Genomic DNA, 26,046 nt, shown 5'->3' on the forward strand with positions numbered 1-26,046 from the left:
ACACATCCATCTCCTGCCAGAGGAGACAGGTCTGGGCTGAGCACAGACCCAGGCAGCTGTACCCTCGGAAACCGAGAGGGACGTTGCTGGGAACAGCTGTCAGGAGGGTTCTTGGAAGCACGTCACCGGGGAGTGGGGATGCCTTCCGGGCAGCAGCAGCCTGCTGGGTTGACACGCTCCTGCCCTCTTGGGAACATCGGTGCGAGCCTGGAATCCCAGACCAGTGCATCCCACACCAACGCCTGGCCTTCCTGCCAGCCCAAGGCAGAATCCTGATGGGCACAGAGACAGCGCAGCCCCACGGAAAACCGGCAGAAGAGGGGCTGCTTGGGAAGGTGGAGAGGAGGAAACCTGAGCAACGAGGAACGCCAGAGCCTCCTGTTTTGGGGTCTTGTCTTTCCCAGCCTGAGTCCACCCATCCGTCCAGGCAGCTGGCTGCAAGACCTCCCAGAAGCAATATGTACGTGCACACACCCAGACGTGCGTATACTACGCACGTGCACAAGCACACGTGCACACAAGTAAAACACTGCAAATATACATACAACTGCACACACACAGCATAGATGTGCACACGCGCATTACACGTGCCCATGATGCACTCACACGCACGCCCTCACGGGCACCTTACGCACAGCCACACTCTGTGGAGACATTAACGGCTCATGTTCATTGGAGGAGCCTGTGCGCGGAGCTAAGGGTGAGTACGGATCTCAGACTCACCCTTCCACACCCAGGCCCTCACTTACAGCTGCGGGCGACCCACACGCACCTTTGGAGAGACACTTGGGCTGAGATGCATGAGAATCACTGCACCACGTGTTCAAGGAGAAATGAGCACACACGCCACCCTCAGAGCTCAGAGCAAAAGCCGGTCAGAAACAGAACACTGGACCGTGCACAGAAAGGCCCCTCACACACACCCCTCATAGGAGCCAGGTGGGACAGTAACACGTGGGGTCGTGTGCTCACGGGCACGGTCGCCGTCTGGCTGCCTGGAGGCCTGCTCGTGCCCAGGAGAGCGAGCGGACTGCAAGGGTGGCCAGACCACACATCCCTGGGTGCAGTGCTGCAGAGGACCCCTGCGCCCACCTGGAGTGTCTCTGCCTGGGCAGTGAGGTCCATCGGGGCCCAAGTGTGCGACCTTCAGGCCATGTGACCTCCAGCCCCTCCAGGCACTCCCTAGGGCAGTCCCTGGGGCCGCTGGGCCAGAGGCCGATGACCCGCCCCATGCCAGGGTCCAGCTCAGCGCAGGTGTCTTCTGTTGCCCCAGCAGCCCCAGCAGGGCCCTGGGGATCATCAGTAAGCCCTTAGGGTGGACAGTGGAAGGGAAGGGAGAGGTGGGACCCTGGTACTTGTTTGTCCGGCCCCCGACGGGATCTGGGGCAGCCCCACATTGAGTTGACCCTCCACGGGGCCCTTGAGTGGGCTCCCCCTTCCCAGCAAATTCCCAGCTGAGACGGAGCCACGGGGCAGGTGGCCTCCGATTTTCCTGTCTGGCTTTGTTAGCCTCCAACCCTGCTGCAGGGGGAACAGCTGGCTCTAAGGAAGAGCCCGGCACACAGGAGGGTGAGCGGGTGGGGCCTGCTCCCCTTGGTGAGCATCCCAGGCGGAGGAGCAGCCTCAGGTGAGGGGCCCCCGCCCTCCCCAAGCATCTCCTTCCCTGAGCTCCTGGGCCTGGTGGGAAGGGAAGGGGGTCTACTGGCTGCAGCAGGAGGAAAGAAACGAGCTCGTTTCCCTGACAGCACCGTGCTCTCCATCCCGCCATCTGGGACCCTTGCCTCCACTTGCAGACCCTCAATGCCGGTGGCATCAGAGCCCCCATGTGGAGCCGGATTGGCACGTGGCATGCGGTGCCTGCTTCCAGTGCCTCGCGATCACCATCCCCTAAATCCGCACTCATTACACTTGACCGCCGAGCCATGCGCAGCAGAGACGATTCATACGCACTGAGACTTCTCCAGCCCTAACGGGGGGTGGGGCGGGGGCATCACTGCACGGGAATGCAGGACGGGGCCTCGGACAAGGCCGTTCATTTTTACGATGCCGTTTAATTTGGGTTTGCCAGTCTTCCTTCCATTATCCCGTGGGCCAGTCTTAATAATCAAGATCTTTGTTATGTGCTTTGTGGCATAATTAAAGCCACCGCTTAATCAGAAAAGTTATCTACCTCCAGACAAAGGGAAATCAATAATGTATCTAATGGAGAAAGGTAGAGAGAACTTTGGTTTGAGAGTGGATGGAATTGCCAGTTGAGGTGGGAACGCATGCCCACACACGTGTGCCTGCACACACACGCACACGCTCCTCCACCCGCGTGTGTTGTGATGACTGCACCTGCCAGATTGGATGGATGGGCTCCGGGGGCTAAAGGCTGTTCAGGAAACCAAACTCTGAAAGTTTCAAACAGGCGTAGACAGAGCTTGCATTTATGTATTGATTCATTTAATCCTCCATGCATATTTCCTGAGGGCCTCCTAAGCACCAGGCACGGCCACCGACGTGTGACAACGCGCAGCGGCTGCTGTTTGCGGAGCGCAAGCCTCCCCCAGTGCCCGCGAGCGAGCCTCGCAAGCCCGCGTGTCAGCCTGCTGCAGCGCCAGCCTCAGGCCTCCTCCCGCGGCGCCAGGCATCCTCAGCGCGGGATCGTCGTCATCTCGTTTCCTGCCGCGGCCCCCTGCCAGGTCTCGGCTGGCAGTGCCGGGTCAGGGACTGTGGAGCGGGCTGTCGGGTGGGGCTGAGGCGGCACCGGCTGGCGGGCCTCTGAGCGCCGGCTCTCGGCGCCTGGCCGCATGGACGCTCTGCCGGAGCGCGCGGGGGCTTCCGCACAACGTGGCGGCCCCTGGTCCAGGGCGCCTGCCGGGCTGGCGGGCAGCCCTAGAGCTCCACAGCCTCACGTCCGCCCTCCTCGATGGGATGACCAGCCTCAAAAGCCCCCCTGACTGCAAGGGGACGGACACTGTCTCCACCTCTTGATGCGGGCGGGGCAAGGTTCCAGACGAGGGGTTTGCGTCCACCTTTGGAAAATACGATCGGTCACACCGGGTGACGTGAGGAAGGTAAGACTCTGGGGGAAATCACGCCACACAACAGGCTGCCTCCTGGATTTGCAAATAAAGTTTTTGGGGCCAGAGCCATGCCCGTTCATGTACCTATTGGCTGTGGCTGCTCTCGCAAGGCCCCAAAGCCTGAAACATGTACTGTCTGGCTCATGAAGTAATGAGAAACATGCACTGGTCTCTGAGCCCGCTTCTCAGACACAGAGCCGCAGCCTTGGAACCTCCAGGGCGATGGGCGAGGTCGGAGTGTTCCTACTGAGCTCCGAGTGCCTTGGGAGTCCCTGGCTGACGGGAGGGAGTTTTGTTCTAATGAGGCAGCTCTGGGTGGGCTCCTGGTTGGGGGCTGGTCATCAGAAGGACCGAACCACGATTAGAAGTTGGCGCTTTCAGGGCTTCCCTGGTGGCGCAGTGGTTGAGAGTCCGCCTGCCGATGCAGGGGACACGGGTTCGAGCCCCGGTCCGGGAAGATCCCACATGCCGCGGAGCGGCTGGGCCCGTGAGCCATGGCCGCTGAGGCTGCGCGTCCGGAGCCTGTGCTCCGCAAAGGAAGGGCCCAAGCAGTGGGAGGCCCGCGTACCGCAAAAAAAAAAAAAAAAAGTTGGCGCTTTCAGCCCCTCCTCCCCACCCTCTGGGGAGGAGGGGCTGAAAGTGACGCTAAAAATGGATCATGCCAACGTGATGAAGCCTCCGTAAAAGCCTCTGAAGTACGGGATTTGGAGAGTTTCTGGGGTCCCGAACACATCCAGTGCCAGGAGGGTGGGATACCCCGGCTCCTCAGGGACAGACGCTCCTGTGCTCAGGACCCTCCCAGGCCTCCCGCTGTGCAGCGCTTCTTCCGGCTTCTCCCCCCGTGTCCTTCATCGCGTCTCCATTCTAGAACACGCCAGTAAACACAAGTGTCCCTAAGTTCCGTGAGCAGTCCTAGCAAGTGTCTGAAGCCGAGCAGGGGTCACAAGTGCCGGGGCAGAGCCTGGAGCTGACGTTGGCTTCTGAGCCCTGCACCTGTGGGGTCTGATGCCGACTCTAGGCAGAGAGTGTCAGAACTGAATCGAAGTGTAGGACACCCAGCTGGTGTCGGAGAATTGGCTGGTGTGGGAAAGCCCCACACATCTGATGTCACAAGTGTTGTGAGTGTGGCAGTCTTGTGAGAGTAAAGAAAAACAGGGAGGTTTTTACACACGGCCTTTTTCAGGAAAAGTTTTCTGACGTCCCCCACTGCAGAACATCAGGCACCAGGATATTGTATTTTACTGAGCAGCTTTTTCAGCCACTGCTGCACTCCCTGGGTGCCTCAACATCCCTCGTGGGGCTCCTAGATTCTGCCCACATCCCTCTTGAGGATGTCACCCATTTCCTTCCAGGATCCTGACTGACCCAAGGGCCGACTTGAAGGCAGGCAGAGCTGATGGCTAACAGCGGCATCCCCTAGATCAAGCCGTGCCTGAAAGCCTACCCTTCAGCGCCTGAGCCAATACATTCCCTTTTTTTGCTTCAGCTGTTTCAAACTGGGTTTTAAGTCTTACCAACCCAGCCCCCAGAATGGTAGGCAATAAGGGGAATTCCTGTTGGAGGACTAAAGGTCAGGGAAGATCTCACTTCCAAATATAGAAGACTGGATGCCTGGTCATGCTCATGAGAAGACCCCAGTTCCTCGTCAGAAAGGCCCCTGGGGGACTGGAGCCCGTGTTTTAAGCGAGACTCTCATGAGGGCTGTCACTGCTTTGAATAATCCCCATGATGCAGTCCCCTGAGTGCAGAGGGAAGTTCTGGGTCGAGTGACAGCGGCAGCAAGCTCCAGAGAGGCCCCGGGCAGAGCCTGTGGGACAGGAGGGCACTGGGGGGAGGGGCGTGAGGAAAGGGGCGCGGGAAGGCCCCTTTCCACGTCTGATTCATCAGCCACATCGCCTATGGGGGTAGGAGGGGTGGTCTGCACACGCGCCTGGTGCCAAACCCTCCTCACTTCTTTTTTGGGAAGAAATGGGATATAAACAACCAGGTGAGTAACTAGATAAAATCCACATTCTCTAATTCAGGGAGGCAGAGAGCTCCGCCCCTTCAAATCAGAGTTTCTGTAAAGCGGGTTTCTATCAATTAAGGCAGATTGCAAAGGTCAGCTCTTTCAAAGTTCGCCCTGATGTCTTCTTTTGTGATGTGAGAGTGACAACTGGGATTGATCACTCTGTCAGTTTTTATTTCGGCAGGCTGAGGTTTCTTACGGGGGATCTGAATCCTCAAAGGGAAAGCCAGAATCGCTCCTGCTGCTTGAGCAAATCCCAGGCCCAGCAAGACATGGGAGGACAGTGCTCCCGAGGACAGGAGAGTGTGCAGTGACACACCACACACATCAGGTGGAGCCCTTTCAGCTTAAAAAGCAGAAAATCCAGTGCAAATTTGCTTAAGCAAAAAATTTAAAATATATATGTGTATGTGTGTATACTAATTTACTGCAGAGTCTAGCGGACTTATTTTTAAAATTTATTTGTAATTTATTGCAAGTGGCTTCAGGGACAGCTGGATCCAGGTGCTCATAGCACTGGAACCCAGTTCCTCCCCACATCCCAGCTCTGCCATGCCCTGCAACCGGATTTTTTTCTTCGGTTTCACAAGTGCGCCCTGGGAGCTCAAGCTCTCCCCTCATGATGATAAGACAGTGCAGATCCCCAGGCTCCTAAACTTACAGTTTTACTTTTGGGGAAAATCTTGATTTTCCCCACCATGGCCTCAGGTAATTCCAAGGCTCATGCTGGACTGGCCTAGACCATGTGATCTCCTTGAGCCAATCACTGTGGCTGGTGGACCGTGAGCTCTGATTGGCTTAGCCCTGGTCATGTGACCCACCCTGCAGCAGGGGTGGGAAGTTTCCATGGGTCCCCACATGGAAACAGGGAGCTACTGCCCGAAGAAAGAGAACTGGATTTTGAGGAGGCGACCGACAAGCGTCTGCTACACGCAGACGCACATCTGTTCTGTAAGCACCACTGCTCTGATGTTGGGAGATGCGGCAGGACCGTTGGGAGACCCCTGCCCTTGGCCCAGGGCTGGGGGTGGTGGGCTGGACCCCTGTGGGCTGGGACTGCTCTGAAAGCGGGCCCTGGGGGGATTCAGGGGGTCACAGAGAGACTTCAGCTTCATCATAACTTGGTCACGACTGGACTCAAGCCCAATGCCCACTGGGCAAGGGGTCCAGCCATGCAGAGGCAGCGTGGAGGGCTTCTAGAGGGTTCTGCAGGACCACCAAAAGAACACGATCTCTGGGAAACAGGGCAAGAAGGGGCTTTCTTCAGTTATGACAACAAATGCTATGAGGTGAAGGAGGAGACGCAGCAGAAGAACGCCCCCCCACTGCCTCCGACCCAAGTCCAGGGGCTGCAAGCCCCCGGAGTCACAGGGACGGGGTGCTGTGACCCGATGTGCCGCGTGGCTCAGGAAGGCGGAGCACGGCGCCACTTCCGTACCAAGTCAGCTGAGGTGTCCCCACTAGGACCACGTGCACAGGAAGGGGCCAAGGCAACAGGTCTGGCTCGTGCATGCCCTGCACCTCCTGGGAGGTGACCTCTGAGCCCTTGGAACATCCTGCCTGAGAAGAGCGTCACCTTCACCTAGAGGCCTGGGGCCTTGCCGGGTGGTCTTTGCTACAGTGGGATTCATCTGGGGTCTCGGCTTGACCTCTGCAGGGGCTGGAGACTGAGGTCAGCCAGTAAAAACCCAGACACCAAGGCTCAAGGGAAAAAACAAACAAACAAAAGGCTCGAGGGAGCCCCGCGGCTGACAATATGTCATAGCGTGCTCACGCCCCACTGGGGGGTAATCAGGCACCGTCCCTGTGAGCCCCACCATGAGGGCCAGCTGGAAACTCCTGCCTGGTGTCCTTCAGCGATAACAAACTGCACCACGTGTGTAACAGCTTTGCTGAGCCTTATGACTCCTTTTAGTGAGTTATTGAACTTGAGGTTGGCCTTGGGGGGTCCCCCGAACCGCACCAGGGCTGCCCAGGCGCTCAGAGCTAAACGCCAGCAGCTGTGCTGACCCTGCTGGTGGGCAACTTAGTTCATCCTCCAAAAGTCAGGACACAACGGGGGCTTTCAGAAATCGACTCGCACTCAAACACATGCACACGCACACGCGTGCACACACACTCACACACCCTCAGAGCCCCTGACTCATTCAGGTCCGTGGCCGTCACATCTCGGCACCACCTGCGTTGTTATTTACTTTGTATGTTTCTCCAAATTGGCCTGTTTTACACCTAAATGCATTTTTTAAATTCAAAACGGCACCTTTATTTCGTCGCTGCAAATGGAAAGCAGCACCACTTATGCTAAATCAACGGTAACCATGAAAATGAAACAGCGCCATCACGAGCCGCGGTGGTCAAGGCGGGGGGAGCCGCCTGCTCCAGGCTCTCTGGGTATAATGCGACAGGAATGGAGTCACGAGACAGCCTAACCTCCCACTCTGCAGCTCAGGTCAGCCAGTTCCCACCACGCATCCCGGCTGCGGCTAGAGCACGGAACCTGGGCAGACGCGCTGGTCCCCGCACCCCTGCAGGCCCCAGCACTCCCTGGTGCGGCCACGCGCTCACTGCCAGCCCTGCCCCAGCGCCCTAGAAACTCGTTTCTGGGCATCTCACCTCACTCCTCGCACAGCAAGCCCTCAAGCTTGGAGGAACAGGGAGTCTGTGAGAACCGCTCCCTGGTCCTCCCTGGGCTGGGGTAGCCCCGAGGCCCTGTGTCCCCAGGGGAGCTGATCCGCAGCCGACCACCTGTACCCGCAACGATGATGCACCTTCTCGTGCTCCGGGCCCTTCCCTGTCAGCCTTCCCACCCCCTCCCAGGGCTTCTGGGACCACTTCCCAAACCAGAGTCCTGTCTCAGAAGCCACAACTGGAAGAGAGGCAAACCAAGACAGGCGCTAAAAGGAGACACTCCCCCGCACCCCCCACCCACCTTTCCTTGAAGGCTGCTCCGCGGACTCAGGACTCAGAGCGGCAACTCTGCCCACACAGCTGCCCGGCCCAGCCCAGCCCTGCACTGCAGCCCCTGCCAGGGAGAAGGTGCTGCTGAAAGTGTTTTCCTGTTCCAGGCTGCCAGCTGCAGGCAGGGCCACAGAAAGGAGCCTGGCTGCATGTCCAGGGTGCAGGCGCCCTGCTCGGCAGAAGTTAGTAAAGCAATGAGGTCCACTCAACACGGAGTTTTGTTCCAGTCTCGCCTCTGCTTTACTACAGGATGCAGTGATCTGAGGCCAGGAGTCCTGAGTGACCAGAAGGCGAGGCACAGCCATCGAGGGGTCTGACTTTTCTGACGAATCAACTGCTGTGGCTTTGGGAATGGGGGGGACAGGGGTTTACAGGCAAGTGACAGAAATGGAATGCCTTTTAGACACGGGCGATGCTCATTTCAAGCAGAACCTCCACCCACCATCGCGGCTCCTGCACCAAAAGCGGGAGGACAAACGCATTTGGCAGAGACTATGCTTCAAGCTGTGTCACTTGTCACTTGTGTCATTTGTATAAGTGGCGGCACCTGGAGCATCGGCAATGGCGCTGCCCAGCTTCCTGGGCAGCGCTGTCCCTGAGCAGCCTCATTCCTGTACTGGGCACCTGCAGAAGATGCCCATGGCCGAGAGCAGAGAAACCGGAGAAGAGAAGACGGATGGGGGGTGCCCCACCTGCCAGGGCCCCCCTCCCTCCGCTCTGCCTGTCCAGCAGATCCTGTGAACATCTGGGTGCCAGGAGCCCAGGCCTGCGGGGGGCTGCCTGGAGGTGTCTGTGGGAGGGGCGGCGTACTCACTTTTTGGGCCTGTAGTCAGGGATGGTCCTGTCCAGGGAGATGCGGTCGCTGAGCTGTGCGTTGTACCCGTATTCCTCGAACTTGCCCTCTGTCTCCTGGCTGTCGTCACGCAGTGTGGCCGCCATGCCGCCCTGGCCCAGGCCGCCCGGCCCCTCCACCAGACCGATGGGCTTGGCGAGCCCTGGCGGAAAGGAGAAAAGAGGGGGTCAGGCACGTCCCAGGACCTACCGTGTCCTTCCCCCGCCCTTCTCCCAGCCTCACCCTAAAAGGCCCTTTTTTCAGGTGCAAACTCTGCAAATTCCTCGCATACTGCAGGATTCCAGCTCTAGGACATTGCAGGAAAGGCAAAGCTATGGAGACAGTAAAAAGATCAGTGGTTGCCGGGGTTTGTGGGGAGGGGTGACTAGGCAGAGCACAGAGGATTTTTAGGGCAGTGAAGCTACTCTGTACCATTCTGTAATGGTGGGTACATGTCCATATACAGTTGTCCGAACCCAGAGCAAGTACGGCACCGAGAGTGAACCCTCACGTAAACTGCGGACTTTCGGTGATCATAATGCGTCAGTGCAGGTTCCTTAATTGTAACAAATATACCACATTAATGCAAGGTGTTAATAACAGGAGAAACTGGGCCGGGGCTAGGCTACATGGGAACTCTCTGTACCCGCCACTCAACGTTTCTATAAACCCAAAACTGTTCTGAGAAGCAAAAGCTATTTTTAAAAAATATTTACTTATTTATTTTGGCTGCCCCGGGTCTTCATTGCCGCGGGTCTTTAGCTGTGGCATGCGAACTCTTAGTTGCGGCAGGCATGCGGGATCTAGTTCCCTGACCAGGGATTGAACCCGGGCCCCCTGCACTGGGAGCAAGGAGTCTTAGCCACTGGACCACCAGGGAACTCCCATGGGTTTTTTAAAAATATAAAATAAAAATAAATTAACTTAAAAAATGCAAAGCAGCTGCCCCACGTGCTCACCAATCCTTGAAGTTGTTGGTCTTCATAATTTAAACTAATTGTACATCCACACAATGGAACGCTACTTTGGGATAAAAACAAAGGAACTACCAAATATGCAACAATCTGGATGAGTCTCAAAAGCATTATGTTGAGCGAGAAGCCTCCAAAGACACAGAGGAAAACACATGTACGACTCGATTTACAAAATTGGAAGAACAGAGGAAGCTACTCTATGGTGACAGCAGCGAGAGCAGGGGCCACCGGGGTGGAAGGTGGCATTGGCTGAAAAGGAGCCCTCCCGGGATGACCAGGGTGTGTGTGCATGTGTGGGTGCCTGAGAAGGTCAGGCCAGGCCAAGGGAGTGTTTTCTGGAATGTTCTGTTTGGTCACTTGTGCCAGGAGAGGAGACACCATCCCCCTGATGCCAGGGACCAGAGCAGTGCCAATCTAGCAAGGACAACACCCCTTGCTCTCTCTGGGATGGATGAGTCTGGGGCATCTTGGTTTTGGGAGTGAGGTCCGGGGAGCAGAAGTTTAAGCCAGAAAGAGTTGGGATGAATTCCCATCCCAGAGATGCAGTTATTATCTTCCACAGAGAAGTCTCTGGTCCTAGCTCAGGCCACTAGAAGTATAAACTCAGGGAAATATCTAACATTGATGTCATACGCTGCCCCACACTGGGTACCAGGATCTTCTTTTGTGACACCCTCTCCCTCCTTAGGTTTTTAAATTAGTTAAACAAGGAGGCCACTTGGCTGGGGGGTCTAATACATGGCCTATATGCAAACAAACCCAAACCTAAGCCTGTGAATGCCTCAAGGTTACGAAATGGAAACCCAACCACACACAGCCAATCACACACAGAGAATCACAGCCAATCACACACAGCCAATCACAGACACCCACACACAGCCAATCACAGACACCCACACACAGCCAATCACACAGAGCTAACCACACACAGCCAATCTCAGCCAATCACAGACAACCACTCACAGCTGGGCTTTAAGCCATACCAGTTAACGACCACTTTTGCTTTGCTTCAGCGCTTAATCTATACTTTCTCCAGCTGCTATGGGTGGGGCGCTCCTAACCACTTCCAGTTCTAGGTTGCTCCATTCCAATCAATTTTTGTCCAAATATAATCCTTTTTGTTTGTTTTTTGGCTGGCAGTGCGCATGCGGGATCCCAATCAGGGACCAAACCCACGCCCGCCTGCAGTGGAAGCCTGGAGACCTAACCTCTGGACCACCAGGGAGTTCCCATGTCCAATATAATCTTAAAATTTGCAATATGCCTCAGTTTGTCTTTTAGCGGTTCCCAGCGAGGGGGGGGGGGGGGGGAGCCGACCTCCATCCTCCACACAGCCGGGGGCTCCTCTGATCACCAGAGCCAAGGCCGCAGGCTCCAGGGACCCCCCCCTCCCCCAGTTCCCAGACCAGGGATCAAACCCGCGCCCCTGCATTGGGAGCACAGAGTCTTAACCACTGGACCCCCAGGGAAGTCCTGGGAATACTCCATTGTAAATGACAAATGTAGCGTTGGTATCTATGTAGGACTGAAGGATACTCACTGGATGTAAAATTGAAAAATCACATGACACAAATCACTTATCTTAATACTGCTATATATATATATATATATATATATATATATATATATATAATCATGCTGTTTTTAAACGTCTGTACTGTACTTGCAGCTTCTTTGAAAGGTTTGTAAATAGACGTCTCCCACAGGCAAATGTGCTTCCAAACCTGAAGAGAGAGTCTCACTGCTCGTGGCAGCCCAGCCTCAGAGTGCGTTCAGGTGGCCAGAGGGCAGGGGTTGCCCCGGGTGGGACCGCCTGCTGCAGCCGGGCCCCGGCAGCATGGCTGAGGCCATCACGCCAGGTTCCGCTTACGATAGGAAAATATGCACATGTTGAGAAATTCAAACCACCCAGAAAAAGCTATAAAATGAAGAGCTAGCGCTTCCTGTGCTCTCTCCCTCTCTCCAAAGGAAATGACTTTTTCTGGTTTTAGGCCTTCCCATTTTGTCCACTGTGGACACGCAGAGTAATTTTATGGGTCTAGTTTTTGTCAGCCAGAGACTATTTCCCTTGACTTCCTGGCATGAAAGATGAGGATTTAGTCCATTTCCCCTACCGCCTACATCCCGCTCCTGCCTCCCTTGATTTTTCTTAGCTATGTTATTATTTTTAGCTGTTCTGGTGGTTACTTTTGTGACCTTAAAAGGAACACTTAAGGCTCTATTTCTGGAAGTATCAACTTTAGCTGCTGTCTATGGACTCCTTACCAGGTTACAGGAGAAATTAACATACTCCTGGGATTGCTGTTCAATGGGTATAAAGTTTCAGTTATATATATTTGTTCCAGGGATACACACACACACACACACACACACACACACACACACACCTCTGAATAAACTTAGAGCTCTGCTGTACAACACCGTGCCTAGTTAACAATCCTGTATTGTGCACTTAAAAATGTGTTAAGAGGTCAGATCTCATGTTCAGTGTTCTTACCACAATATAAATAAATAAAATGTTGAATCGCAAAAGAAAAAGAAAAGACATTAACATACTTCCTTTGCGTCTCCCGCTTAGCTGCGCCATCCCTTTTATGGTGTCAAAGATCATTTGTAACATCTACATTTTGCTCTGTAACTGCGACTGGGCTTTCCACAGATTTGTCCATGGGTTGATTCCAAAACGAGAGAGGAGTCCACATTTGCCACACTGTGATTATGTTAATATTATTCACTGTGGAGACAAGCAATGAGGGCCCATGAGGACTGAAGTGGAATTCTATCACTAACTCAACCCGTGCACTTAGTGAAGAATTTCCAAATGTCAAGGCAGTATTGATTGCTTTTGTGATACTCTGTTAATTTCCCCGAAGTATGCATATTTTGGTTTGCTTTAGGTTTGCAACTTGACTTTCCGTACAGCTTTTAAAGATGAACGTATAAGAATGCTAAAAGTAGCTAGCATGTGTCCTTTAGATACCAGCACATTCATTCCCCACAACACCCCTGTGAGGTAGGGCTATAATTCACCCCATTTTGCAGATGAGTTAACTGAGGCACAGAGAGGTCCAGTGACCTGCTCAAGGTCACACAGTTTGCAAGCACCAGAACCTGCATCTGTGCGCAGGCGATGTGGCACCAAGGGAAGGCACTTCACTGTTGTGTGCGGCTGACTCTCCCAGGAGCTTCCGAATCACCTGCCTCGTGAGACAGGGTCCAGTTTCCTCTTGCAGACACTCCTCACGGCAGAGCTGGGACTAGAGTGAGGTGCCTGGGGTGCAAGATTCAAGGAGACGCCCGCCTTCAGGGCCCCCGTCCCTCAAAGCCCTCCACGACTTTGCTCCTTGAATCAGCCATTTGCCAGGTGCCCACGTCCGCAAATGACCACAAAACACCGCTGCGGACGTGCTGGTGGGACCAGCTGGACACTGGCCATCGCTGGAACCAAAGCCCCGGGAGCCTTGTCCGTGCTCTTCATTGCTGATCTCCCAGCAGCCACAGAGCCCGGAGGGACGTGAGCTGGGAGAGTGGATGGAGAATGAATGACTGCGCCCGACGGACAGAGAGGGTGGGCAGGGAGCCAGCACGCCAACCCCAAGGGGCTGTACCCCTGAGACACTCTCCTGCTGGGCCCTGGAGGCGGGGGCTCCGCGGAGCAACAGCTGCCCTTAGATGGCTGTTCTCAAACGTGGGCAGCGACCCCTGGAGGACACAGAATGCAGGAGCCCACCCGGAGCATCTGATTCCGCAGGTCCGGGGTGGGCCGGAGAACTGGCACCTCTGAGAAGCTCCCAGGGCATGATGCTGCCGGCTGGGGACCCCACTCGGAGGACCTCTGCCGTGCAACAGGCGCTCACCGCCTTTCACCCCGCCACGAGTACAAGACGCACTGCAGGCGAGAACATGGTGCACACCCGGCCTTTGGGCTCCAGTGGGCCTGGAAGCAAGGGGAGGATCCTGGGTCGGCACCTTCTGGGCCTCACCCTGGGCCCTCTTGGCTCTGCGGAGATGGCCGACCCAGAGGAGGCTGCAGCGGCTCTCAGAGGCTGGCCCCCCAGAGCACCCTTGCGGGGAGGCAAGGGGTCAGAGCTGCCCGCCGCGGGTCTCTGATAGCCCCCGTCGCAGTCTCCAGAGCAGTAAAGACATGTAACCGCTCGCCTGATTGAGAACCCACGGATCTCGTTTCGATTTCAAGGAAAGTCGCGCACATCGGTGTTTCCCCGCAGGGTTCCCGGAGCTCTCATCCCACCTTTTTTCTCGTGTCCCAGCGTTGACTCACATCTCTTCTCCCAAAGAATTCCTTCTAAGAGGCGGGATTGATTGGTACCCCCGGGAAATGAGGGCAAACGGAGAGAGAAGAAAATTGTCAAGATTAAAGATGGCTCGGCCGTTACTGCAGGGTCTGAGGCCCACTGAACCGATGGCCAGGTAGGGCCTGCCAAGGCCTGCTGGAGCCACGCCTGCAACTGGGTTTTTGTCCTCACATCTCTCAGCTCCTGGCATCACCAAGCAGCCCGCAGGGGGTGGGGCCGGGGGTGGGGCCGGGATGGGGCCTGGGGCGGGTTTGGGGCTGGGGTGGGCCGGGGGGGCGGGGCTGGGGCCAGGGGGGCGCCGGAGGTGGGGCCGGGGGTGGGGCGGGGCCGGGGCCGGGGCCGGGGTGGGGCAGGGGCGGGGCTGGGGCCGGAGGGCTGGGGGTGGGGGTGTGGGGAGGCAGCAAAGTGCCCTCGTTCCTGCCCTGCCTCTTGGGGCTCCCGCTCCAATTAGCCAGCCTCGGTGCGAGGGCCCCTGAAAGAGCAAGAAACCAGATTCTCCAGACGGTTCTGGGTTGAACTGTGGCCCCCAGAGATACGCCCAAGTCCTGACGCTTGGGTCCCATGGGTGCAAACTTATTTGGATATAGGCCTTTGCAGATGTAGTCAATTACAATGAGGGCATCCTGAATGGGAGTGGGTTCTAACCCAATGACTTGAGCCCCTTAAAAGAAGAAGGAATTTTGGACACAGACACACACAGAGAAGATGGCCATGAGACCACAGAGGCGGTGTTGGGAGTGATGTGGCCACGAGCGCAGGACACCTGGGGCCACCAGGAGCTGGAAGAGGCAGGAAGGACCCTCCCCTGGAGCCTCCAGAGGGAGCGTGGCCCTGCACACACGTTGGCTGCAAGGTTTCTGGCCTCCAGAACCGTGAGGGAACGAATGACTCTTGTTTCAGCCATCCGCTTGTGGTGCTTTGTTAGGGTGGCCCCAGGAAACGAACACACAGACCCACCACTCACACCGCCCACTGGGACGTGACCTGCAGCCAGTGGATCCTGAGAACTGCATGTGCCAAGGTGCAGCATCCCTCACATCCGATGGACGCTCAGGCCATCGTCAGGCTGACCTGCGCGGATGTGGGTGCAGATTCCAGAGGCACCGGCTTCCTTAACAGGAGCAGAGGGGTTGTTTTTCCTGTTTGAAACCCTCCACCTCCTCCTCCAGTGGAGGGTGCCGCAAACTTGTCATTTCGTCCTTGAATAGCCATGATTTTGAGAACAATGGGAAATTTGCATTCATTAGCTCGGAAACTTCTGTCGGACAGCTTTTCTGACAAAAGAAACAAAAGCCAGCATCCTCAACGCAGTTCTGGGACTGGAGGTCAGAGCCGACGTTCGCCGCACTGGCCCGCCCGTGCCAGGCACTGCCCACACCTGCTTCCGTTACTCCCCACGGACCCTTCTATGCCAGGCGCCTTCATCTCCCCACTTCACGGAGCAGACCACCGAGGCTCGCCATGGCCACAGAGCCAGGAGGTGGCAAGCCCAGCCTCTTAGCCACGTGCTGTAAACTTCAAAGCATCTCAAAGAAGCTTCTTAGAGGGGACTCAGAAAGGTCACCAGCTTTTCACTTTGACATCAAGGACATTTTAATTACAATTACTTGTCACTATTACTACCATCTCATGAAAGGAAGGTCCTGCACTACACCCTGGGCAGGAAGGATGCATCCTCATGGTAGCATTTTAGTGAAATACACCTGGCTTCCATTTTGCCCAGGCAGGTGGGGGCGCGGGGGTGAGCTTCAGGCCCACACTACAGGTGAGCCACAGGAGGCTCTCCCAGCACCTGCTGGTCCACGGTGCTCCTGGTCGCACACTTCCCCTCCAGGCAGGTAAGGGGCTCCCTCTGTGGGTAGGGGGGGAATGCCAGTCAAGGTTAGAGGCAGGGATGGTGCTGGGAACACCCACAGTCAGCATGGCACGGGGCCCGACCAGGTGACGGTGGATAACAGGTGCAGCCACGTCACAGCATCCAGACTGAACACAAGCCCTGGTCGGGAGACCTATGGAGCCCCTCTGCACACCCACAGGGGCCTCACATCTCTCCCAAAAGATGAGCTGCCAACTGGCATTCAGGGAGCTTCTCCAGCTCAGTGGGAATCGGACGACCCAGACTTCCCTGGCGCCCACTGGCTCCCCGCTTCTGCATTGCCCTTGGGGAGGGGCCGGGGGGGGGCACCAAGGGGCAATTCTGCATCCTGCTTTCGCCGCCACTTAAAGTTATTGTCAGTGTCTCCTACGCTCTTATATGTGACTCGGTAATAATTATAATTAATAATCACCTTTTAAAGCACCACGATATTTAAACATTTACTTAACAGTTCCTATGTGCTTGTACATTTACTTATTTATTTATTTTATGCATTTAGGTTTGTTTCCTTATTTCAGATATTGAACTACTGGGTCAAGGATAAAATATTTTTGTGGATCTTGGTGCCAAATCACTTTCCAGAAAGTTTAGATTTGTTTTATATTGTTGCCAGCAATATATGTTCTTACTTCTCTAATTAGAAAGTGCATTTCTTCTGATTGAAAAGATCATAAATACTTATTGCAGAAAATTCTGAAGCCACACACACACACACACACACACACACACACGCCCACAGGACTACCCAGGGTCTCACTCCCCAGGGAAAACCAGTACCGGCATCTCAGTGCTCTAGATTATTTCTATAAGATTGTCTATAATGGTTTCAACTAAGTTTAATAAATACACATGATGCATATACAAGCCTGCATTCTGCTCTTATCACTACGTCCTAAGCATTTTCTTATGTCACAAAAATTCTGCATAAGCGTAACTTTTTATGACTGCGAACATAAAATCTCATCTTGTGGCTGTACCATTTATTCCTTCAACCATTCATCAAAAATATATGAAGCGGGCTTCCCTGGTGGCGCAGAGGTTGAGAGTCCGCCTGCCGATGCGGGGGACGCGGGTTCGTGCCCCGGTCCGGGAAGATCCCACATGCCGCGGAGCGGCTGGGCCCGTGAGCCATGGCCGCTGAGCCTGCGCGTCCGGAGCCTGTGCTCCGCAATGGGAGAGGCCACAACGGTGAGAGGCCCGCGTACCGCAAAAAAAAAATATATATATATATATATGAAGCATCTCAAATGCCAGGATCCGTGCCAGGTGCTGTGCGTAGGTTCCCGAGGGAACAGGCACAATGCCTGCCCTCAAGGGGCTCACTGTCCGGGCAGGAGACAGTCACACAAACGCAATCGTGGGCCAGTGTGCTGAGGTCAGCCACGCTCACGGGAAGACACAGGGCAGCTGCCCCCGCAGCCTGGGGTTGGGGGTTCAGACACAGCCTCCTGGAGCCTCCGGGGAGCTTTCTGAACCTGCAGGAAAGGGGCCCACGGAAGGGCCAGGAACACTAACCATTGGGTGGAGGGGGCTCGGAGGGGCCTGTGCTGAGTCTGACGGTCTGGCGGTGGCGTCCAGGTGGGAAGGGATGAAGGCTCCCTGCGGGCAAGGTGGCCTGTGGGCATGGGTGACCCAGTGCCTTCCCTCCCTCTCTCTCCCCCCGACCTCAGCAGACCCTCTCTGGTTCTTTCAGGAACCGGCCCTCTCCATGGCTGTCACCCATGTGGCCTGCCTTCTCCGCCACAGGGTTCCAATGAGACACTTCATCCCCTGGACACTGGCCAACGGTGGGCATGTGCCCCAGGAAGATTAATAACCAGGAGACACAGCCCCCTCCTCTGATGTCTTGAGCACCAAGAATAAGGGCTTTGAGGGCCGTCTTGGTCTCCACAAAGGGAGGCTGCCCGGTCAGGTGTTCTCCATCCCAGCCCGGGTGGGTGGCCCACTCAGGTACACTCCAGCCCAGCCCAGGTAAACAGGAGCTGAGTTGGCCAAGGCAGAACAGGGCCTGAGGCCCCAGCACAGAGGCCTGGTGGGTGGGTGGCTCTCCCAGGGGCCCAGATAGCTGGGAGCCCAGGCGGAGGGGGCAGAGGTGGGTCCCGAGCTGTAGGAAGCAAGTCGTCAAGGTCGGGTGGAAAGCAAGGCTCCGAGGGGCAGGCACAACTCAAGGCCCTTTCCAAATCCAAAGTCCCAGCATGCTCCTACTGATGGAGTGCCCATCGGGGTGCCCACTGCTTCCAGAACATTCTCTGCTCTGCTGCTCTGGCCCAGAGCCCGAGGGGACACCTCTGGTGAAACGCATTTGGCTTCAGAGGCAACAATTTGACTTTCCAGAGGTAAAGTGTCTTCTGTTTGAGGGCCTGGGTGAACCGTCTCAAATTCATCATCTCTGCGGTAACTGGCAGGGATCGTGCACTTATGTGAAAGACCGCCGATCGCCCACAGCAATTCTGCTTTTATGGAATAATCATTTGAAGTTCCTTTCCCACGACCTGAGGGAGCACACTTTTCTAATTACAAGAGATAATTTGGAAGACGCAGTGGCGAGGAGATGTCTCTATCCGAGCGCGGGTGGGAGACCCTATTCACGCGGGGGGCAGGGGACTGACTCTGGGTTGGAAGGCAGGACAGCAGGAAGGTGCAACTGAGGAGACGACTCAGGAGCTGAGGGGAGGAGATTGGAGCCCGTTTCCTGGATGCTTTCTCTTGTTGTGCCCTGAGAAAAGTGACGATGGCATTTCATGATAAATAGGGACTGTCGTTCGGCATGTGTCATAGGGCAATAGGGAGGGGTGGGGACTGTGATGAGTGGGTGCACACATCCCACCTGCAGGGACTACTGCTCCAGATCTAACAGGTCCAAAGACATCAGATCTTCTAGACTTTCGAGAGGAAGCAGCAGTACAGATTCATCTCTCTACATATCAGCAACTCATTCATATTTTGGAAAAAAATCTCATAAGTTAAGGAGCAAATAGGGTCTCTATCTGTTAGTTAGCCAAGACCGGTGTGGTGGGCTAATAGCTCTCAAAGATAGCAGGTTCTAATCCCCAGAACCTGTGGACACATTGCCTTAAATGGTAAACGGGACTTTGCAGGTGGGATTAAGTTAAGACCCCTGAGATGGGCAGAGATGGGTTACCCAGGAGGGCCCTAAACGCCATCACAAGTGTCCCTGAATGGAGAGGGTTGGGGGAGGTTTGACAGAGACAGAGAGGGAGCCCTGTGACGTGGAGACTCAGCGGGCAGCGAAGGCGGGAAGGATCCTCCCCTGGAGCCTTCGGAGAGCGTGGCTCTGCCCACACCCCGACCGTAGCCCAGGGAAACCCATTTTGGGCTCCTGACCTCCGGAACTGTGAGAGAACAAATCTGCGTGGTGTTAAGTCCCCAGCACGTGAGTTGTCACCGCAGCTCCAGGAAATGAACTCGACAGACAAAGCTGCTGCAACAAGCAGGGGAAGCTAATGTCCTGGGCGGTTCCTCTCTCGCTCCTCTGCCCTGCGGCCCTGATGTCCCCAGGATGTGGCAGGGGACCAGGCAGAGCGCTTGCTGGAGACCTGCCCGCCAAGGTGGGGAGGCCCCCAGAGCTGGGGTCTTGGGATGGTCTGCTCTCACCAGCCCTTGCCAGTAGCCCTGGGCTGGGCAGTCGAAACCCTTTCATCTGCCGTCAGCACACGTGAGCCGTGGTGCCCCAGGGATGGCGGGAGCACAGATTGTCAGACCCGGAGGTTTGGGGGGTGGAGAGGCGGAAGGCGTCTGCTGAGGGGCCACATGAGCTGGTGGAGGCAGGGCCAGGCGTGGAGTCCAGGCGCCCGGGTACACTGGCCCAGGAGTCCAGGTGCTCTGGAGATGAGCCCTGGCCCGGGGATTCTCCAGCTGCTGGGCACCTCAGAACCTCAGGGCAGCCGGCTAGAGTGCAGGTGCCTGGGTTCTGAGGTGCCCGGCAGCTGGACACGCCTCGGGACCCTCGGGCGCTGACCCTCAGCTAATGCGGACGGTCCGGACCCTGCAGAGGACCAGCCAACAGGAGGAACCAGCGGGGCTAGAGCGGGGATGAAGCCCCAGAGGTGCTGCTGTGGGTCCTGGTGTTTTCCCCACGTGGTGCTCTTGGAAATCAGGTTTCACGTGGAAGCCTGACTCCAGCTTTCTGGAAGGATCTGGCATGCTGGCCGCACGGGCCTGCTTCTCCACAGGGCAGCGATGGGCTGCAGCCGAGAGCTCCACCCCCGCCCCAGGCAGGGCCTCTGCTCTCTCGCCCTCCCTGCAGGTTTTGCACGGTGCCCTGGAGGTCGAGAGGTTGTGCCCCTGGTTTAGATGGATGGAGAGGGGTGCTGGGTTGAATGGTGGCCCCAAAGGCGTTGTCCAGAAGGAACCTGTGAAAGTAGCCTTATTTGGAAAAAAGGTCTTTGCAGATGTAACTAAGGTAAGGACTTTGGATGAAATCATCGGGATGAGGGTGGGTCTTAAATGCAACGACCTGCGTCCTTACAATTTAGAGAGACACTTACAGAAGGAGAAGCCACATGATGAGGGAGAGAGAGATTGGAATTAGGCGTCTACAAGCCAAGGACTGCCGAGGATTGCCGGGGGCACGAGAAGCTGGGCAGAGGCCTGGAACAGACGTCCTCAGAGCCTCCAGGAGGGATCAGCCTGCCAACACTTTGATTTCACACTTCCGGCCTCCAGGACTGTGAAAGAAGAAATTCCTGTTGTTTAAAACTACCCTGTTTGCAGTCATTTGTTATAGCGGCCCCAGGAAGCTCATAGGAGAGGGAAGGAGGAGGGGGAGGGGGAGAGGGAGGGGTGGGTAGGAGGGTGACAAGGGCCAGCTGCACACCCTGTGGTTGCTTGGCCAGCATCTATTCTCTCCATCCTTTCTATTAGTAGAACCTCAATTTGTCTTGGAGAGAAATGCATTCAGCTAAAAGGCTCGCCTCCCTGGGCTGACCTTGCAGCTAGGAGTGGCATGTGACCAAAATCTGGTCAATAAAATTTAAATGGCATTCGCTGGGTGGAATTTCTGGGAAACGTGTCTAAAAGGCGCAGAGACTCAGCTGGTATATGTGGGGTTTGTTTTTGGTTTTTGCCTTTTATCTACAGCCCTTCCCCCTTTCTCCTACCTGGAACTAGGACTCAATGTCTGGGGCTGGAGCAGCCGTCGTGTGACCATGAGGTGGAATGCCACACGAGAGGAAGGGGGGAGCTGCAATTCAAATGGGGCTGGGCTCTTGAGGACATCTACCAGCCTCGGGATTTCATGTTCACAAGAAAAACAAAGCACAGTGCAGTTAGGTCATGTCAGCTGGGGTTTTGTCAGGACCCTGAATTCTTCACCCAGAGAGACAAGGCGGTTCAAGTTAGGAACAAGAGGACACTGCAACAAGAAAGGCCAAGCCGCCTCCCCCAGCCAGTGGCCTCCCACCCAAGGAGGACTTGGCTGCCCACCCTGAGCTGAGAGCCTTCCCGGGACGTGGATGGAGCCGCCAGCTCCCGAGGACCACCCCCCGGAACATCCTCTCCCCAGAAGAGTCATTTCACACTTGGCCAACCCACTCCTTCCAGCACAGAAACCTGGGCTATGTGGGCGACTGCAATTTTTCAACTTGGAAGGAAGCGTGGCTTTCAAGCTTCCAGCTTCTCTTTGAATCACCGATTTCCATCTGTCATAGTGACTTAAGCCAATATTCTGAGAGAGGGAACAGCCCAAATGGAGAGGCTGCCGGTCACAAGATAATCTGAGAGGAAGAAGCAGAATGAAGACACCTTTGGGAACTGGGTTGGACAGGCCCGTGAGGTACGGCCTCGGTGTTGGGACACCCCTGGGGACACACGGCTGCTGGCGGCCTAGAGAAGGGGACTCCGTCAGCAGGGTCCCCATAGGGACAGGACAGGCCAGTCGGACTGACCCACCGCCCTAAAACCACTAAGATTTAAAACAAAGTAACAAAATCAATCGTGAAAAAGCACTAAGTATCTGACAAGACGGGAAGAAATTACTGGGATGAGCGTGAAGAACACTGGAGATCTGGGAGATGAATCCAGGACTTGCTTTTTCCCCGGAGGATGTTCTGAACTCTGTGGACTTGGGGGCACAGGGGGAAGGAAGTCAGAGGGCCAGACGGACCCCCGTGTGGGGCATACAGCCTCTGGGAGGCCTGGGGAACGGCGCAGATACAGATCCTGCCCGTCCAGGCCTCCAATGAGGCCACAACTCCGTGTTTCCTGACGATGACCAGCACGCAGCAAACACACCAGGACACTCGAGAGAACAGAGACAGGCTTCAGACGGGCACTGCCGGGCTGTGGGTCCTCACGCTGCCCTCGGATCAAAGAGGCCCTCAGTCCCCTCTCCTAACATCACCCAGCAAGCGGGACTCCACAGAGCACAGTGGAGAAATCCCCCGTCACCTGCCCGTCACCTGCCCGTCACCTGCCGGGCTCTAGGTGGTGTCCTTCCAGTGCCCGTGACCTTGGGGTTGGGGGGATGAGGGGTGGCAACGGTGGCCCCGGCTTCCCTCTTTTCTTCCCCTATGAGAACTTAGGCTGATTTAATGTGCCTGATTATTAATTTTGATGATTACAAAGAGGAGATTAAAGCAAGAGCCCCTGGTTCGCCTTCGAAGATAACGTCCCTCCCAGCTTCAGTTTTAGCCACTCTCTCCAAACACAACGGCTAATTTCATTACAGACAGGTCTTTTAAGATTCCCTGGGGACCCAAACCAATAACATATTGTCAATAGTGGGAAGACAGACTGCCCTTCTGAAACTATGAAGCCATGAATATTTTGCAGGACGTGGCAATACCTGTAAAATATATTCTCACTGAGACTAATATGGTATTTGATAAATCTTCATACATAATACTCATGTTCAACTAATATGAATGTTTATGGGGCCAAAGCCTGGGAGATAAGGGATGACTGGAAACATCTGGCGAAATGCGCTTCTAGCTCCTTCACTTTGTAAAGCACATGGGCTGTGGAATGTCCCTCGGCCAGCTCTTGGGCCAACGTGCCCCAAATTTGGGCCTGATCACTGCTGGGGAGTGGGTACGGGGGACATTTGGGCGTCCTGTCCCTTCAGTGGTGACCTGGCTCTGAGCGAAGCTGCCCAAGGATGTCAGGGTGGCTGGGGCCCGACCTTCCCCACGCCCACCGCATCGGGCTCCGGTCCCGACGGCAGAATCTCCCGGGAAATGCTTGTCCCGTAGGCCAGCCCTGCTCTGGGGGTCACAGGCAGGAGGAGACCTCAGAGCCCACACTCAGGTCCCCAGGGAGCCGAGAGTCTGGGCAGCCCAGAGAGTGAGCCTGGCTCTGTGCCCCTAGCCCCACTGGACAGGTACAGAGGGCCTGGCCCCACCCTGGGCCTAGCTGCTGACATCCTGGGGCAGGGGCTGCCCGCCTTACTCAGGCTAGAGCCCCAGGACCTTGTGCATAGTAGGTGCTTATGAATGAATGAATGAAGGCACATATGCATGAATGAAGGGGCCACTGCAGGGCGCCCACCGAAGGAAACGGAACTGGAGCCAGGGGTGTTGCCCCCATGCTCCGTCTGGAGAGAGTGTCCCTCCAGACAAAGAATGATGGACGAGCGTAAGAGCTCACACTGACTCTGAAGATGCAGAGCGCCCCACGGCGTGGTACCCCCAGCTCAGTCAGCTTGGCCTTCATGACAACACCACTGACAGGGGGCCTAACAGCAGACATCTATTTCTCACGGTTCTGGAGGCTGGAAGTCCAGATCAAGACAGCAGTTTGGTTCCTGATGAGAACCCTCTCCCTGCCTTGCAGATGGCGGCCTCCCTGCTACGCCCTCAGGGGTCCCTTCCTCGGTGTGTGCACGCAGAGAGAATGAGATCCCCGACCTCCTCTTCTTACGAGGCCACTAATCCCATCATGGGGGCCACGCTTATGACCTCACCTCCCCCTAACCACATCCCAGAGGCCCCACCTCCTGACACCAGCCCACTGGGATTAGGGCTCCAACATAGGAATTTGGGGAACACAGACATTTAGTCCATTGCATTCCACCACTGGCCCCCCAAATTCATATCCTTCTCTCATGCAAAATACACTCAGTCCTTCCCAACAACCCCAAAAGCCTTAATCCGCTCTGGCATCAACTAGGAAGTCTCAACTCAAGGGCTTCTCTAAATGTGTATCAGCCACTCACGTCCCCTCAGACCTGAGCCCCTGGACAGCTGTGGCGCCGGGCTCTCCAGGACCCAGAGCCAGGCGGGGGCCGAGTCCGGCGTCTCATTTTGCTCCTGGTCTGACCCCACCCCCTCCCCCCTAAATAAAGCTGGAATGTGTTTGAGTTGGAGGCTGGAGCGAAGCCACCAAGATTCAAACCCCACCTTCACCCGCGTCCTAACTTCAGGCGAGACGCTCAGCCTTCGTGTGCCCCCCTCGGGGTGAAGGGGGCAGAGCCCCCATCCCAGGGCTGCTGTGGGGCTGAACGAGGTGGCGCGCGTGACACCCAGGACGACGGGCGCTTGTGTTGTTTGTCCTCGAATGTCTCCTGACACAGGGGCCATTCGCATTTCCCCGCCGTTTGGGTTTCTCTCCCCCACGTTTAGCATCCCAGCCACTCCCACCAAGACAGGAGAGTCATGGGCCCACCGTCAAGTGCCTTCGAGAAGACCTGAGGGCAGAGTGGCGCAGGTGCAGCCAGACGTGGGCAGGTACGGCGACCACAGTTACGTGGTGCGGGCGGAGGCGGGAACGGAGGGCTGGGCGAGGCTGCAGTAGGCAGACCAGCTCCTGCTCGGGGATGGTCTGCAGGCTCCAATCTGCAGATCCGCTGCGAGCCGGGCTGGCTGCCGAGTCAGGACAGATCAGACCGGCAGTGGCTGTCCCCGACCCACCCTCAGAATTGCCCTCGACGGCTCCAAGTTCACCGAACACAGCTCTGTGGCCTCCTGGCTCCTCGCTAGCGCTGGGATGAAGTGAGACCAGGAAGAGGGCTGGGGACCTGTGGTACCCACCGGCCCGAGGGGGTTCCCTCTAATTCCCAGAGGCCACTCCAGCCGCAGGGCCCCAGGTCGGGGGAAGAGTCCTGGGCCCAGAAGAGCTGCCTTTCCGGAGGGAGGTGGGGTGCAGCGTGAAGACACCTGCCCTAAGTGGCGCTGACTGAGGATCAGCAGGTCCCTGCTTCTTGGGTCCTTCTGACCCCACAGGCCACCAGGTCAGGAACAGAGATGCCAGCCCTTCCAGCAGCGGAGGGACCTTGGAGGCGAGGAGGTGAAGGCCTAGAGCTTAGCAGTTGACTTCCGCGCGTCTCAGAGCCACGTGAATTTTCTCTGGGTAGCTCTCTGGACACACTCGCTCCCAGCTGCCAGGAGTCTGCTCTGACATCTGCAGCCCGGGAGGGAGCACGTGCCTCACAGCCCTGTTCGCGGGGGCAGCAAGGGCTTCCTGCAGCCCCAGGCAGTGCCCAGCGCTCTTTGACTGTGCCACAGGGCGGGGCCGCCCTTACACCAGGGCCACGCCGGATACGAAGCTGTCTTCCTCACACCTGCGCCAGGCCAGCTGTTCATCTCCACAAGGGTGCGCGGGGCCCCCACCTTCCTGGGCCTCTGTCCTCCTCCAGCCATTCCAGATGCCTGTCCCGCTTCCTCACTGCTTGGCTTTGCACCCTCTATGGGGTCTCCTCCCATATTCATTCATCCATAATCCATCCACCTCCCCACCCATTCCCCTGTCCACTCAAACATCCTCCCTCCCTCCCTCCCTCCCTCCCTCCAACCATAAATCCACCCATCCATCCAGTGAACATTTATCGAGAAACTATTATGTGTCAGGCATCATGCTAGCCATCTGTCCAAATTCTGCCTCATTTCAATTCTTTTCCTTCCATTGTCTTTGCTCACATTTCTGAGGACCTATTATGTGTCAGGCACTTTCACATGCATCATCTTGTCTAGTCGCCTCAAAATCCTTTCATGGGGCTTCCCTGGTGGCGCAGTTGTTGAGAGTCCGCCTGCCGAGGCAGGGGATGCAGGTTCATGCCCTGGT

The 26,046-nt window shown here is 56.1% G+C and overlaps 1 protein-coding gene across 1 annotated transcript in view; it reads right to left on the reverse strand.

Moving 5' to 3' along the window:
- GALNT9 (polypeptide N-acetylgalactosaminyltransferase 9) overlaps nucleotides 1-26,046 on the reverse strand; it is a 91,504-nt gene that overhangs the window by 57,785 nt on the left and 7,673 nt on the right. The window contains exon 2 of the mRNA XM_029226959.1: nucleotides 8,849-9,029. Coding sequence (XP_029082792.1) covers nucleotides 8,849-9,029 — 181 coding nt within the window. The remainder of the gene's footprint in view (nucleotides 1-8,848; nucleotides 9,030-26,046) is intronic.

The sequence above is a fragment of the Monodon monoceros genome, unplaced genomic scaffold, assembly GCF_005190385.1.
Source record: "Monodon monoceros isolate NGI ecotype Baffin Bay Population unplaced genomic scaffold, NGI_Narwhal_1 Super_Scaffold_1, whole genome shotgun sequence".
Classification (NCBI taxonomy): Eukaryota; Metazoa; Chordata; class Mammalia; order Artiodactyla; family Monodontidae; genus Monodon; species Monodon monoceros.